Source organism: Notamacropus eugenii, chromosome 4, assembly GCF_028372415.1.
Source record: "Notamacropus eugenii isolate mMacEug1 chromosome 4, mMacEug1.pri_v2, whole genome shotgun sequence".
Taxonomy (NCBI): domain Eukaryota; kingdom Metazoa; phylum Chordata; class Mammalia; order Diprotodontia; family Macropodidae; genus Notamacropus; species Notamacropus eugenii.
Window position 1 is genome coordinate 22,376,824 of NC_092875.1, and position 16,431 is coordinate 22,393,254.

The 16,431-nt window shown below is 44.9% G+C and overlaps 1 protein-coding gene across 1 annotated transcript in view; it reads left to right on the plus strand.

The window, feature by feature from the left end:
• The window catches only part of LOC140502163 (uncharacterized), a 48,967-nt gene extending 42,461 nt beyond the window's left edge, over window positions 1-6,506 (plus strand). The window contains exons 11-12 of the mRNA XM_072606494.1: window positions 4,978-5,101; window positions 6,090-6,506. Of these exons, the coding sequence (XP_072462595.1) occupies window positions 4,978-5,024 (47 nt within the window). The 3' untranslated portion in view covers window positions 5,025-5,101; window positions 6,090-6,506. The remainder of the gene's footprint in view (window positions 1-4,977; window positions 5,102-6,089) is intronic.
• Window positions 6,507-16,431: the final 9,925 nt, after the last annotated feature.

The following is a 16,431-nucleotide window of genomic DNA, read 5'->3' on the forward strand; positions in this document are numbered from 1 at the left end:
TGGGATTTGCCCAGGGTCACAAAGCTGGGAATTGTCCCAGTCAGATTCAATCCCAGGTCTTCCTAACTCCACGCCCACTTCCTAACATTAGCCACTGCCTCCCTGAAGGGGGGAAGAGATTCTAGGTTGGTACCACTATGCTGTCTGATAAAGAGCTTCCTCAGTAAGCTGGGATGGGTGGTAATAACCTTGGGACTGAGCAGGGCTATGGGGCTCCCTTGGGAATATGAAGAAATTGTTCTTTCAATGGCGATGTCTTGGCCCCTTGCTCAGAAGACCATGGGCGCTGGGCAGTCCCCTCGGGAGCCTCCTGGAGTCCAGCAGGTGGCCAGACTGAGCCCTCCTCAGTCCACCTTCCTCTCCCTCCATCCCCACTGCCCCAGTCAAGAACTTCAGAGCCCCTAGACATTAATAAAAGATCAGCAAATTCCAAATGTAAATAGGGCAATCAGACCCTGAAAACGCAGACATTCATCACCAGGATACAAATTAAGCTGCTAGGTCCTGCTGTAATTAACACAGTTTAGCACAATGCATCAAGCCCCTTGCCCTCGTCCTGCATCAGGCTCTGGCTGTCCCTTTTGTCCTTTGCTGCGCCAGGCGCTGTGGATTCTCCCCTGCCCCAGCTTCTCTCTTGTCATGTTCTCCTGGAAACTGGCTCTAGGTTGGGGGGCCAGACTGAACTCTGTTGGGAAATCCCTGCTGACTTCACAGGTCACAGGACACTAGAATTGAAAGGGGCTACGGGTCATCTGATCTAAATCCTTTCTTTTACAGAAAAGGAAACTGAGGTCCAGGGAGAGGAAGTGACTTGCTCAAAGTTACATGGAGAGGCATGGACCAAGACTTTTGGGTAGCAGGCAGGATGGCAAAGGGGAGGGAGCTTGGAATCAGGAACTGGGACCTTTTCACTGACCACCCGTATGACCTTCTGTGGGTCTCAGATTACTCCTCTGTCCAATGAGGGAACAGGACTAGGTGACCTTGAAGATCCCTTCCATTTTCCACCCCTAGGCCTGGGAATCAATCCCTCAGAGCAGGTGTCAAAGGACTATATGTGTGAGTGTGTGCGTGAGTGTGTGTATGTGTGTACATGTGTATGTATTGTGCATCTTCATGTGTGTGCGCAGTGTGCGTGTGTGACCACATGTGTATGTGTGTGTGCACGTGTGTGTGTGTGTGTGTGATGAGTGTCTCAGTCCAGCATCTCAACTTCCCATGTAGGTGTGCACCACTGACAGGCAGTCACCTTACCCACTAGTTACCATTCTAGTGACTGGATCAAGCTTTTGTTTCAGTGAAAGCTCTCACGGAAAAGTCTGGAGCTGGTGTAGAAATAGGAACTCATAGAACTCAGAGGTGGGAGGAACCTTAGAATAGTGAATGTCAGACAGAACTGGGAGAGGCTTTAGAACAGGGAATGTCAGAGCAGGGAAAGGCCTTAGAACAGAGAATGTCAGAGCTGGGAGGGGCCTTAGAAGAGGGAATGTCAGAGCTAGGAGAGGCTTTAATACAGAAGATGTCAGAGGTGGGAGGGATCACAGAAAAGGTCAAACTAAAGAACATTGGAACCAGAGGGATTTGAGAGATCATTTCATTCCTTATTTTATGGATGAGGAACCTGAGCCCTAGTCAAGCCTTGTATGGCCAGTTAGCACAGAGTTGGGACCAGACCCTGCTCTCCTGGCTTCCAGTCCGATATATTTCCCCCTGCACTGTGACATACAGTATATGGGCAAGGAGAGTTAGGAGGTGGGAGTGGGGATGGCTCTGTGTTGGGGGCAAATACAAGCACATGTAAGGAAGTTGGGTGAGTGTCTCATTCTTCTGTTTCCTTGGTTTGGGGACTTCATAAGGTTTTCAGACCAGTGATGCTAAATCCACTCTATTACAATGCGTTTTAATTTCCAAGGGTGGGCTTACGGCCTGACTTGAGACCCTGAGGCTTCAGTCTAGGATGAGCAAGGATACTCTGAGCGATGGACGTCAGGCTGCAGCAGAAGGAGGATGTGGGAGTTGTTTCCCTTGTACACGGCATGCTTAGGCTCCTATTAGACCTCGTCACAGCTCCCAATGGATGGGTGGAACCTTGGCTTTCTTCATTACCACACCAGGACAACTCAACCAAACCAGTGAAAATGTTCGAACTTTATAGAGATGGGCAGGATCTGTCTCAGGTTTCTCATTTCTGATGTCATAAGCAAGACAGCAGAGTACATCGGATAGAGTCCTGGACTTGGAGTCAGGAAGACTTGTGTTCAAATCTTGCTTCTATGAGACCCTGGGAAAGTTACATGATTTCTCTGAGCCCCAATTTCCTCATCTGTAAAATTAGGAAGTTGGATTCCATGACTTCTGAGCTTTTTTTCTTCCGCTGAGCCTCTCTCTGCTTAGTTCTCCTCATCTTTAACATGAAGAGGTTCAGTCTGATGGTCTCTAAGGTCCTTTCATTTCTAAATCTACGATCCTTTGAACTCAAGATTGTTCAGAGACATCTGGGTTGTTTGTACCTGGGGCATGGAAATATCTAAAAAAAATAATGGAAGAGAGTGAGTCTCTAGAGCATAGGCAGCCTGCCTTGAACAGAGACTTACACTTCTCAGGCAGGCCAAGAAACCAGAAAGATCTTTTGGCCTTTTATAGTAGCAATGAGTTGCCAAAGTCTTAGGAGGATTGGACAACCTTGGCCTGGAAGGCCAAGCGGAGCCCCAAGATGCTGGAGGACGTGGTATGAGAAGCTTCAATAGATGGTACTAGGAGGCTGAGTGAGGTCCCTTACAACGTCAGCAGCCATTTAATCCAATCAGTAGACAAAAGGAAAACCTACCCTCACATACTGGACAGGCAGTCATCCAACCTCCAAGCAAAGGAAACTAACTACAGCCTCTCGAGGCATCTCATTCCACTTTTGGACCAGTCTGATTGTTAGGAAGTTAATGGTACCATCTGTGGTTGCATTAAGACAGGCATCACTTCTAGGAATAAAGTAATAGACTCTCTGTCCTCTGAGCTGATCAAATCATGTGCGGACTCGTGTGTCCAGCACTGGATGCTACAGTTCAGGAAGGGTGTTAGTAAAGGACAGAGTATCCAGAGAAGGGCAAACACAGTGCGTCCTTTGAGAATTAATAGAAGGAACAATGGTATGAAGGCTTGGGGCTCAGTAGACTGCTCTGTCAAAGGAAGATTAAATTTGTTCTACTTGGTCTGGGAGGGTGGAACCAGGAATGATGGGTAGATATTTCAAAGATGTCAATTTAGATTTGATGCCAGAAAAATTCTAAATAATTAAGGCTATCTAAACATGGACTGAGTTGCCTCAAGAAGTGGGGCCCAGACACCCCCTTCATCCAAGGTTTTTGGATGACCACTGTGTGCTATGAGGGGAGTCCTGGTCTGATCTGGGTAGCCCTCAGTAGCTGCTGATGCCCTTTGCAACTCTGACCCATAGTTCTGTGAAAGGTTGAGAAGAGATTGGATTGGAGATGGCAGAAAATCTCTGGTGTATATTGACCCCCTCGCTAATGCTGTTTTTTCTTGGACAATTCTAATTTTCCATTCCCAGGAACTTTTCTGTCCTCTGTAAATCCAGAGGTGAAATACGTTTCCCCATGGGTTTCTTACAAATGCAGACAACCAGAGAAATCCACCTAGGTAACCAGGTTCCTTAGAGCTAGCTTGCTTTGCCACCAAGAGGTCTCCCTTGACTTTCTTATTCTTTCTTCTTCCAGGATACATCACCTGGGTAAAATAGCCCAGCCTAGCCCAAGAGATTCCAGCTCCATTTACTTCTATATGATTCCTGTATTCAACCTCAGAATGGAAAAAAAAGTTGGTGTCCTTGTCAGAGCTACTGGTGATGGATACTGCCTTCCTGACCTATAGATCAGCTGGTCTAACTCCCTAATGGCTCTAACAAAATCTCATTGTTGTCACAAATCAAACACTTACTTGGTTCATTCCACCATGCTCATTTTCCCCCTCACCTTTGCTCATTCTGCCTCCTTCTCTCCCCTATCTGCCTTTCAGAGCTCAGCTCAAGTCTACCTCTTTCATGACACCTTCCTTGACTACTGTAGCTCCCTTGATCCCCATGAAATCCTAAAACATTTATGGCTCCAACTACTCTTCTCAGCAGCTAATCATATACTGTCTTGTTTTCTTTGCTAACGCTTTCTGGAAGCTTCCAATAGAATGTGAACTCCTTGATGGAAAGAAATATTTTGCTTTTTTCTTTGTATCCTCAAAGGCTAGCACAGTACCTGCAGCTAAGTATGTTTGTTGAATTGAACTTATTGCATTATTTTATGAATGTGTAGCACAAGCTCTGTGGCAACTATGCCAACTCTCACTGATTAGTTGAGTCCCCAGAGTATATGGCTTTTGAGTCTCCTCGGGGGTAGCACTGTAGGGTTAAGGGTGGTGGCTATGCTAATACTACAGCTCATGAACCCCCACCAGTGTGCTTCCTGTGATACTGATGGTGAGATGTGCAAATTTGGAGACATTTCCACTGCAGCTCATATGAGCATTTTTTGTGCCCGACCTGTGGTAGAGTCTTCTGAGCTTGTACTGGTCTGATGAGCCACAGTGAGACACACTGGAGCTTGGTCGCAATATAGTGATGTCATTTTGGTTCCCTTTAAGAATGGACAACCAATCAGTTGAGAATCATTTAGTCCACCAGACTTAAATAACTTTTTAGAACAGGGTATTTACAGAGGTGATATAATAAAATGTCACAAAATATCCCTTTAGATTCTGTGATCCTTCTCTCATCAGTATGTACAGAGTACAGGGAAAAGTGTGTTCACAGTCAGAGAGTATATGTGGTAGACAGGTAACTCATAGCTTCTGATTGCTGGAAGCCCTCTTTTTCCCTTCCTCGGGTGCTCAAGAAGTTCTCCTTAAGTCCAGGTTAGCTTCTCTTCTGTGGGATCCTTGTGGACTTAGGAATCTGCTTTCCCTTATTTTTAGCTCCCCCATGTAAACAGTGCCTTCAGCCATTCCAGGGACACAGCTAGGACTCTGATGAGGCCATGGGAGATCCTTTAGATCAATGATATTTACAAGGTCCTCCTCCAGCCAAGGCAGGATGTGGGTGAGTAAAGAACTGAAATCAAAGTGCTTTCATCCTCTCTTCATTTCCAGTGATTCCTTCTCAGAAATGACTCTTTTTTCTGCTGTTCCATACCTGCACAAATCCTAACCTCTTAGGCTGAATTGACTTGATTTTTTTTTACAGATGACTCCAGAGGAGGACCAAATTTCCTCAGCCAATCCAAACATTCTTTGCCTCATTTTTTAAGTCTTAATCACCAAATGGGGGTTGCCTCAGTCAAACTGAGACCTGTTAAAGACCTTAGCTTGAAAAGGCCAATGTCTCCCACCGAATTCTGGGCCATCTCCAGTTGTCCTGATCCATATCTGGCCACTGGACTCGCATGACTCCAGAGGAGAAAGTGAAGCTGGTGACTTTGCACAGCCCTGCCTCACTTAAATCCAATTAAATGCAAGTCATAGTATCACCTCTCTGGGAACGGTTCTCTTTGAGAATGAAGGACAAACAGTAATAATCTAACTGTACAAATGGTCACATCCAGTTCATCCAGAGGCCTGGCAGATCCACCTAAATTGATTAAGACCCTTTTACGCTTAGTTAAATGCCTTTGATTGATTTGATTCGATCAAGACTCTTTCCCAAGTAGTTAAAGTACCAGGGGCATGAAGTTTTATCACTTAAGGTGTGGTGGGGGTAATGTGATTGAACTCTTCCTTACAAATGTAAATCTTGAAACCTCCTCCTCCACTGAGATTGTAAATTCCCTGTGAACAGGGTTAATGTTTTGAGGCTTTTCCCTCATTCTTCCATATACATTGGCTGAACTCAAGACCTGTTGGTTGGCTAATGCAGCTAAACACACTACTAGACACCAAGTGGGTAATATAATTGGACTGTAGCCCACGCTGCCTCAACTGCTGGATTCTTCTCTAGGACTTAGAATTCCTGTGGGTTCCCAGAAGTATTCATAGAATCTTGTAACTGGAAGAACATCAGAGGCAATCTAATCCATCCTTCTCATTTTCAGGAAACTGAGGCCATAAAGGCTCTGTTCCCAAAGGAGTAAGGTAAAACCTGAACCCAGGTCCTCTGACCCCAGAGTCTGACTTCTTTCCACTGGACAAGACTACCTCACATGGTCAAAGAGATGGTCCTTCCATTGGTGGACAGTAGGCAAGTGACTATTTGCCAGCCTAAGCCTACCATCCTTTCAGCTGTCCAACGTCAAGCTCCTATGAATCCCAGAAGAAGGGCAGCTATACTGAGATGTCAGAGAAAGGAGGGCCCCAGCTCCTCCTGAGGCAGAGGAGGAAGGCAAGCTACTGAAGGCAATTGTCTGTCCCATCTCTCCCTAACTTTACATTGATCAGTAATTAAACGCAGCCTACAATTACTATAATGTTTGGCGAGCCACCAAGCTCCCGTGAAACCTTGCAATAAACATCTGCTTTATAAATTGCCTCTCACTACAGTCTGTCAGCAGGGTTCTTGGGGTGGGGAGGGGGAGAGAAGGAGGAGGAGTAGAGGGAGAAGAGAGAGGCAGAAGCAGGAGAAGAAAGAAGAGAGAAAGAAAGGAGATACAGGTGAGAAAGGAAAGAAAAGTAGGAGCAAAGAGAGAGAAGGGAGGAGAGAGAAAGAAAAACAAAGAGAGGAGAATGATCTAAGAAGAAACAGACCCATAGAACTAGGGTGCTGGAAAAGACTCAGCAGCCATTTGGTCCAACTGAGAGAGGAAAGAGAAACAGGAGAGCGGAGGGAGGTGAGAGAAGAAAGCAATAAGAGAAGGGAGTGAGAGAGGAGGATAAAATTGGAGAGAAGAGAAGTAGGAGAGGACAGAGACATAGATGGAGGAATAGGAGAGAAGAAAAGAGAGGAGAGAAATAGGAGATGAGGAAGAGAGGAGAGAGGAAAGGAGGAAGGAGAGAAGAGAAATAGGAGATTAGAGAGAAATAGGAGATGAGGGAGAGAGGAGAGAAAGAGGAGAGGAAGAAAGAGAAGAAAGAACATGAGAAAGAGAAATAAGAGAGGAGGAGTGAGAGTGGAGAGAGAGAAGAGAAAAAAGAGAGGAGAAAAATAAGTGGTGAGAGAAATGGGAAAAAGAAAGAGGGGAGGGAAAAGAGAGGAGAGAAACAGAAGATGAGGAAGAGGAGAAATAACAGAGGAGAGGAGAGAGAAGAGGAAACAAGGGAGGAAAGAAATAGAAGATGGGAAAAATAGGGGATGAGGAAGAGAGGAGAGAGGAGAGAGGAAAGGAGGAAGGAGAGGAGAGAAATAGGAGATTAGAGAGAAATAGGAGATGAGGGAGAGAGGAGAGAAATAAGAGAGAGGAGGTAAGAAAGGAGAGGAAAGTAAAAACAGAGGGAGATAAAAAAAGAAGAGAGGAAAGTGGTGACAAGGAGAAGAGCAATAGGAGAGGAGAGGAAGTGTTTTTCAGAGAGGATGCATTGAATTAAAGCTGTTTATTCGTTTATATTTGATCATGCCACACCTGCTTGCTCTAACAGCAGTTGGCACTGCCACCCTCTCCCAAATACAATATTTGCAGATTTCCAATGTAGGGAATGCAAGCTAATCTCCTCTTTACCAAACAGCAGCAGCCAATTCATTTTCCCAGAGACTATAGCTCTCTGCGGATCCAGGGAGGGGCCAAGTTCCCTAAATCCACTGGGAAGGGGGACCACCAGCCTCAGCCTTTGGTGCCTTTTAGTCCGCAGGGTTCTCGGGAAGAAGCTATTCAGAGTGGCTCAATCAATGTTTGAATGTATGTAAAGGCAGAGCGGTAAACTGAGCCCTGAATGGGGCGGGCAAAGGATTTAAAACAGGGTTAGAGAAGCTTCTTTCCTATCCAGCATCACTGATCCATGGGGGAAAAAATAAACCACGTCACATACAAATACAAAGCAACTTAATAAAGTTTGTTTTTTCCTATAAAGAAATGCAAAGCGTTCCACTCCCCTGCTTTGAAAATTAAGAACAAGGAATATAAAACTGTATTTAATACAACAGTAGCACCCCAGGGGAATAAATTATTCTCAGGAATACACTGGGCTAATGGGACCAGACCAATATTTACTCCCTAGGGCCTGCTGAAATCCAGTAAAGGGGGCATTCTTTTGTTGCTTGGTCAAGGTTGAAGTGATGGGGAAAGGCAAAAGATCAATGAATCAATCAACAAGGAGACAGGGAAAGATAACTAACACATACCAGGCAACTCTCAAATGAGCAGCATGCTCTACTGAATGCTCTACCACAAACCAGAGGAGAGGAGGATTGACTCCTGTGGGCTGGGGAGGTCCTCTACACCCCCCTCTCATGTCCATCTCGTCTTCCCTTTCTTTTGCCCATTTATTTCATCCCTGTAATCTCTGTGAGTTTGAGGCCCAGAAAGGTCTTAGGGTTCAGTATCCTCATCTGGAAAATGGGTATAGTGGTATCTTTTCACCTTCCCTCTCTCTCCACCCTGTTTGAGTGATTGGGGAAAATGAATCATGTTCACGTAGAAGCATGCAATTGGGAACTAAGGCTACTAGCTGGTGGAGACTGGGACTGGGAGTGAGGAGGAAAAGACCTCAGATGTCTCTAGACAAAGGCTTAGAGTATGACTAACAAACAAGATCAACGAGAAGTCCTAATGTAGGGAGACAGTTGTGACCTCCTAGGTATTCCCAAAACCTGATGGGGTGGGGCCTAGGACCTCAATATGGCTCTGAAATGTTCTGCCTTATTCACAAGAAACAAGACAGGTGAAAAGAGGCTCAGAGCAGCGTGTGTTTGAAGCAGATAGACTCATGTGAGGAAATATAGGAATGTGACAGAGAGAAGCATTTGGGTGGAGATAATGGAGGCAGAAGTTGCAGACCACTTAGTCAGAAGGAGGAAATAGATGAAAAGTTCAAGAATAGATTACAAGGCTGCCATGAAGGAGAAGCTATAGAAGTGAGTTCGATGATCCAGAGAGCCATGGAAATTCTCTTCCTTTCTCCCTCCCTTCCTCTCTCTGTCTCTGTCTCTCTCTCCCTCTGTTTCTCTCACTCCTTCCCTACCTCTCTACCTCCTTCCCCATTTTCTCTCTCTCTTTCTCCTTTCCTCTTTCTGTCTCTCCCCTCTTCTCTCTTTCTTTCTCTGCCAGAAACATAACAGAGAAAAATTTCCTGGTTTACTGTCATGCTACTTCTATTCTTTGAAAGATGAAGAAATCAAGGAAAGAAACTTCCAGTGGTGTCAGGAGCACCAGGGCATCACTCTAGAGCTAGAGGGGACCTCCGAGAACAGTTAATTTAATTCCCTCATTTTTCAGATGAGCATACTGAAGAAATGGTTGGTGAAATACAATATATGGGCACCTTGGTGGGGATTGAAGGGGAGGGAGAAAGTGATCAGTGCACCTTAGATTTTGAGACAGAGAAGGAGAGGAAATTTGGTCAGTTAAGGTGATCCCTGGAAATTAGAAGAGCATGTCTCAATGAGTTCAAAGAAAGGATTCCATGGACTAAAGTCACACAGGGGAAATCAGTCTAGGAGACATGGGAGATGCTCAAGAACAAAATTCTAAACTCACAAAGAGAGACAATTGTGAAGATGTGGAATAGAGGAGTTGTCTAAAGAGATGGATGAGGATGCACAGGGAACTTGCCAACCAGCTTAGATCTGAGAGACATCCATGGGCACATGGGCATGAGAAGCAAAGGTCAATAAGAGCACATAAAGACAAAAGCAAGGCATGATCCCATAAGAAGGAGCTGAGGCTAGGAATATAGAGGACGATGAAAAGTCAGGTATATTCCCAATTATGTTGGGAAGGGAAAAAGAGAAAGATCAAAGAAGAAATGTGATTTAGATCAGGGTGAATGGGATAATGACCCATGGGACCCAAAGAGAAAACAAAACTATCCAACTGGTATTTTTCTTCTGTTTTCTGTGGCAAGGAGAATGGTTTTTGGACCGTAAAGGAGAGAACAGAAGTGGCTAATAGCGAATTGATAGCCAAGTAGGAGAGCACTTAGCTGCCCCAGAATTCAAGTGACCACACCAGCAACAATAATAAAAAGAATTTCTGTAGCACTTTAAGGTTTGCCAGGTGTTTACAAATATCACCTCATTTTAGCCTTAGAACAACCCAGGAAGTAGGTGTTATTTTATCTCCATCAGTCATTTTCTGTCATGTCCAACTCTCTGTGACCCTACTTGGGGTTTTCTTGGCAGAGATACTGGAGTGTTTGCATTTCCTTTTCCAGCTCATTTGACAGATGAGGAAACTGAGGCTGATGGAAATGAAGTGCCTTGCCCAGGGTCATACAGCTAGTAAGAGGTTGAGGCCAGCACTAGATCCAGATGGACTACATCCGAGAAAATGAAAGCACCAGCAGATGTGATTGCTGAGCCATGGTCAGTGAAAGAAAATGGACAATGGGAGGTACTATAGTTTTGGAGAAGGGGAAATATCTAATTTTCAAGCAAACGAAGAAAACAGAACCTGTGCATTATTGGTCAGTGCATGTGACTTCGATTTCCTGGTGAAATTCTAGGGCATGTTATTAAAGGGATGATCAGTAAACACAGAGAAACAGAAGCAGTAACTACAAAGAAGCAGGCCATGTCCCATCAACCTTATGATCTTTTTGGATACACCTCAGGTGAATGCTGGAGAAGAAGATGGAGTTTACCTAGGTTTTAGCAAGCATTTGATAAAGTCTTTCATGCTCTTCTTATAGACAAGAGAGTGAGATGTGGTTCAAAATATAGTACAGTTAGGTTCTGAAATTGTTTGAATGACCAGATCTAACAGGAAGTCACTAATAATTCAATGATAGTTTGAAAGGAGACCTCTAGGATGTGACTCAGAGGTCTGGGCTTGGCTTTTTAGTCTTTCATGTTTTTATCAGTGGCTTAGATAAAAAAAGAAGAAAGAAAAAAAGAAGGAAAGAAAGGAGGGAAAGAAGGAAGGAAGGAAAGAAGGAAGGAAGGAAAGAAGGAAGGAAGGAAAGAAGGAAGAAATAAATGAAGAAAGGGAGGGAAGGAGGAAGAGAGGAAGAAAGGAAGAGAGAGAGGAAAGGAGTGAAGGAGGAAGGAAGGAAATAAGCATATATTAAGCACCTACTATGTGCCAGTCACTATATTAAGAGCTTTGCAGATATTTTCTCATTTGATTCTCTTAACAACCTTGGGAAATGCGTGCTATTATTATCCTCATTTTACAGTCAAGGAAACATGGGCAGCCAGAGGCTAAGTGAATTGCCCAGGGTCATGCAGCTAGTAAGTGTCTGAGGCTAAATTTGAACTCATGTCTTCCTGACTCCAGGTCCAGCACTCTACCATGGCACCATCTCCTTCCCTGCCCCTCCCTCCACCATAGGAGGCATGCTGATAAAATTTGCAGAAGATTATGAACCGGGAGATGTAGTTAACACACCAGGTGACGAGCTTGGCATCCAAAGAGATCCTGATGGGCTAAAGCATTGGGCCAGATCCAAAGAGATGGAATGTAGTAGGGACCAATGCAAAGTCTTACTCTATCCAAGTTTTCCCCTCTACTCCCCAGCTTCCCAAGCATGACAGAGGGAAGTTCGAGTTAAACAGAAATCCATCTTAAGGAAGGTCTGGGCATTTGGGCAGATTGAAGGATCAGTAAAGTTCAGGAGGAAAGCTGCTGTGCTCCATGTTCAGGACGAGGGATATGAGAGCCCTGTTGTATTCTCCCTTAGCCCACATGGGAAGCATTGACATGGTTAAGACAGACAAGGTCAGTCAGGATAAATGAGCATCAATTGGAGGAAATGGGAATGTTTAGCCTGGAGAAAAGGAGGCTGGGAGGGGGATAGGATAATATTCCCTTAATAAAAGAATTTGTTCTGTGAAGTTTGGATTCAGTTAAAGGGCCACACTTGAGGACCTAGAGGGTCACATGGTTCCCTACTCCTGGATAGCTTGTTTGGTAGAAGAGGGAGTTCCTAAGGACAAAAGCAGGGGCAGTGGGAGGAAGTAGGAAAGAGGCACCTTTGGGGGGATGCCAGGCCCCTCCCCAATAGAGGGTATTCATTTTTACCTTGTATGTGTTTTGCATATATTTACATACATACATGCTGTTGCCCTGGTTGGGGGCGGGGAGACTATGAGATCCTTGAGAGCAGGGGTTGTTTCATTTTTCTCTATCACCAGTGCCTGGCACATAGTAGGCACTTAGTAAATGCCTGTTGCTTAAGGTACCATGCCACCTCCAACATCAAGCTGCACTGCGCTATCTGCCCCAGTCCTAGGAGAGACCTCAAACTTCCTGAGTCTGGGCAGGGCCTCCCAGTTCATCCTTTTCCTCTCTCAGAGGTCCATGGATCAAAGGGCCTTGAGCTGAGCTGAAACTCTGCCGTCATGGATTTTCTGCTGATGGAGAGCAAGTCCTCAGCTCCTTCAACTGGAGACACCCCTAGAGACACGGACTTGATTTATCTACCATTTCCCATCCTCTGCACTGTTCCTGCTGTCTGCTCACCAATCTGCCTCTGTTTGTTTTCTCAATGAATCACATTGAGGGAACACAAGCTCAGAATGATGTGTGTGTGTGCGTGTGTGTGTGTGTGTGTGTTGGTGTGAGTATGGTGGTATATGAGTCTGAGTGTGTATGAGTATAAATGTATGTTTGAGTGTATGAGTGTATATGAATGTGAATGTGTGTGAATGTGAGCATGTGCATGAGTGTGAATGTAAGAGTGTATATAGTGGTGAATGTGCGTGTATAAATGTGAGTGTGTATGAGTATGTATGTGTGTGACTGTGTGTGATAGTGTGTGTGTCGTGGTGCTCTGGGAAAAGAACTTGGCAATGGTCATTAGGGCATCTCTGGTCCCTTAGGCTTTTCCTTTTCATTCTCCTGGGGTATATATCCTAGACAAAAGTAATTTGAGGAGAGGGATGTGAGAAGATCTCCAGAGTTCTTTCCAGGTTTAATATATGATCTTACAAGTAAGAAGGGTCAGCAGACCTACCTCTCTCTTCTCATAGAAGTCTTCTTCACGGTAGTCCTGACAAATGATCAGGCAATCTGTACTTGAACATGCCCAGTGACTGGGAGCTCACTCTCACAAGGCAGTCAATTCTATTGTCGAACATTTCCAACAGCTAGGACATCCGTCTTTATTAAAGCTGGTATCTGTCTCCCTGTAACTTGCACCCACCACTCCAATGACATGAACCAGAAGAAGTTGTCTATTAGGTGGGTAGAGTAGGGGTCTACCCCAAATATTACCACAAGAGAACTGTCCAGAAAGTTGTAGAGAGAATTCTGGTCTGAATTTCAAGTCTGGATTCAACTTTTATCTCTCCCCTTCTCTCCATTCACATGACCATGACCCAAGTTCAGTGCCTTGTCATCTCTGGCCATGACCCTTGTAATAGGAGAGAAGTTAAAGGAGGAGAGAGAAATAGGAGAGGACAAGGAGATCAGAGAGGAGACAGGAAGAAAGGAAGGTGAGAGAGAAGAGAGAGAGAGGAAAGAAAAAAATAAGAGATAATAAAACAAGGGGAGTGAGATAGGAGAGGAATCCAATTCCCTCTCTGATCCACCCCCCACTCAACTGCCCAAAAAATCTTCCCAAACTATAAATCTGACCACAATGTCCTCATCAGAACTCTTCCATGGCTCACTTTTGTCTCTCCCTGGCATTCGAAACCATTGACTTTGGCTTCAGGCTACTTTCCTTCCACCTTGTAGAGGCACTCCCTCACTCACTCTCTGGGAGCATCAAACTATCATTATGCCACTTGGTTTCCACATGTGAGAGCCAGCCTCTTGCCTTTGACTCGTGGAATCCCGAGGTTCCTTCAAAACTCAGCTAATTGCCAGCCCTTCCAGGAGGCCTTTCTTGATTCCTACAAGGGCTAAGGTCTTTTCCTGTCCCCCTTATTCTATACATGTATTTGCTATTTCTTCCAGTGGAACAGAAGCTTCTTCTTTCTGTGCTTACTCCCAGTTTATCCTGTCTGTGTCTTGTTTGGACATAGTTGTTACCATGTTGTCTTCCACATTACGTTGTGAGTCCCTTGAGAGCAGGGTATGGTGTTTTGTATCCTGGCTGCTCAGCCCAGCATCTGACACATAGTAGGTGCTTAATAAACGGTAGACAACTGACTCCTTGAGTGAAGTGATTGTTATTGAATCACTACTGTGTACTATAGTTGTTGGTACGTAGCAGGTGCTTAAAAATGCTAGCTGACGGACTCCTTGAGTAAACTGACTGTTGTTTTTGCCTCAGTATCCCTACTGCCTACCACAGTTCCTGGCACACACAAGGAGACTGGGTTTATGATTTCACTAATACAGGTCACTCTGGGTGAGGAAATTCCCTTTGTCAATGTAGCTTGGAACCTTTTCTGAAACCTAAAGTATTAGACAGTTTTCTAAGCACTAGGAGGTTAAATGACTTGCCCAGGGTTATATAGTTAGTAAGTGTCAGATTCAGGATTTGAACTCAAGGCTTTCTGGCTTTTAGGCCAGTTTTCTATCTTCTAATTCTGTGTCTCTCTGCCAACATTTGTTAGCCTTTAATAAATGTTTGTTGAATGAACAAATTGAAATATATAGCCAGACTAGCCTGCCAGTTGTTCCCCCACATGAGCATTCATTTTTTGAATCCATTCCTTTAAGCAGGCTGTCTGCCATGCCTGGATCTCACTCCCTCCTCAGCCATACCTCCAAGGATCCCTAGATTCCTTCCTTGATGGCTCCTCTCAGGTGTTACCTCCTTGTCCCCCGCCAAACTGCCTTCCCAAATCCCCAGATTAAAAGTCAAAGTTCAAAGGAATCACAGAGATTCAAATTTCAGAGTTGGAAGGGACCTTGGGGGTGGACTACTCCCAATCGTACCCCAAAGAGAATTCTCAGAACAAAATGTCTTTGCATAAAGACCTCTGATGAGAAGAAACTCACTATCTTCTGAGGCAACCCATTTTCCTTTTGGATTGCTTTATTTGTCAGGAATTTTTTTACTTACATTTTGACCAGAAATAGGCCTCTTTTTGACTTTTACCCCCAATCCTGGTTCCATGATCTGGGGCCAAATAGTAATTCTTCCACTTGATGTCCCCTCCAATGCTTGGAGATAACATCATGTTGTTCTCCTCCAGAAATCTCCAGTTCCTTCACTCATCCTTCACCCAGACCCTTCATCAACCTCTTTCCCTCCTTTGGGTCCTCTCTAGTTAGGTCCTTCCCAAATGGTGGTGTCCAGAAGTGACCATGATTAAGATGAAATCCAGTCAAGGCAGAGGACAGTGGGACGGTCACCTCTTTATTCCTGGAAGTGATGACTCTCTTAATGTATTCTGAGTTCTCATTAGTTTTCTTGGCTATCATATCACACTGTTATCTCATCCTGAAGCTTCAGCTTATTAAAATCTCCAGATATTTTTGGATCTAATCATGTTTTCCCCACCTAGCCCACCTCTTGAACGTCATACATGGGATCCAGAAAGTAGCAAAGATTTGTTCCTTGCCACAGAGCTGGTAAATAGCAAAACCAAGACCCAAACCCAGGTATTTTGGTCCCAAGTCCAACACTACTTCTACTAAATACCATACTGCTTTTACCAAATGTAGAGACTGGGGAGTTAACTCTGAGTGATGATGGTGGTCCATTCTCAGATCATAGACTATAGAGTTTTAGAACTGGGAGAAAATGATATGTGACAGGGGAAAAAATGGACTAGGAGTCAGAAGGCCTGGTTCTTGGATTCTGGCTCTGTGACTTACTCCATATATGACCTGGAGCAAGTCTCTTCCCTTCACTGGGCCTCAGCTTTCTCATCTGTGCAATGACAGGGCTGGATAGGTGATTTCTAAGGTCCTTCTGTCTATATCTGAGTGACCTTGAGTGAGTCACTCCTCTTTTCTGGGTCACAATGAGAGCCAGAAGGGACCTTGAAGGCCGTTGAGTCCAAGATTTTACAGAGAAGGAAAGTGAGGCACCATGCGGTTAAGTGCATTGCCCATAGCTACTACACATTTGAGGCAGTGTGGAATCCAAGTCTTCAATATCAGGGGCAGCTAGGTGGTGCAGTGCAGTGCACTGGTGCACCAGTGCAGGAGTCAGGAGGACCTAAGTTCAAATCTCACCATAGACAATTGACACTCACCAGCTGTGTGACCTTGGGCAAGTTACTTACTCCCAATTGCCTCATCCTGGGTCATCTCCAGTCATCCTGATGAATATCTGGATTCAGATGGCTCAGGAGGAGAAGTGAGGCTGGTGACCTGCACAGCCCTCCCTCACTCAAAACAAAGTCAAGTGCAAGTCATGTCATCATTTCTCTGATGGCATGGTCTTCTTTGGCAACGAAGGACGAACACACACACACACATCCTCACCCAGGGGCAGCTAGGG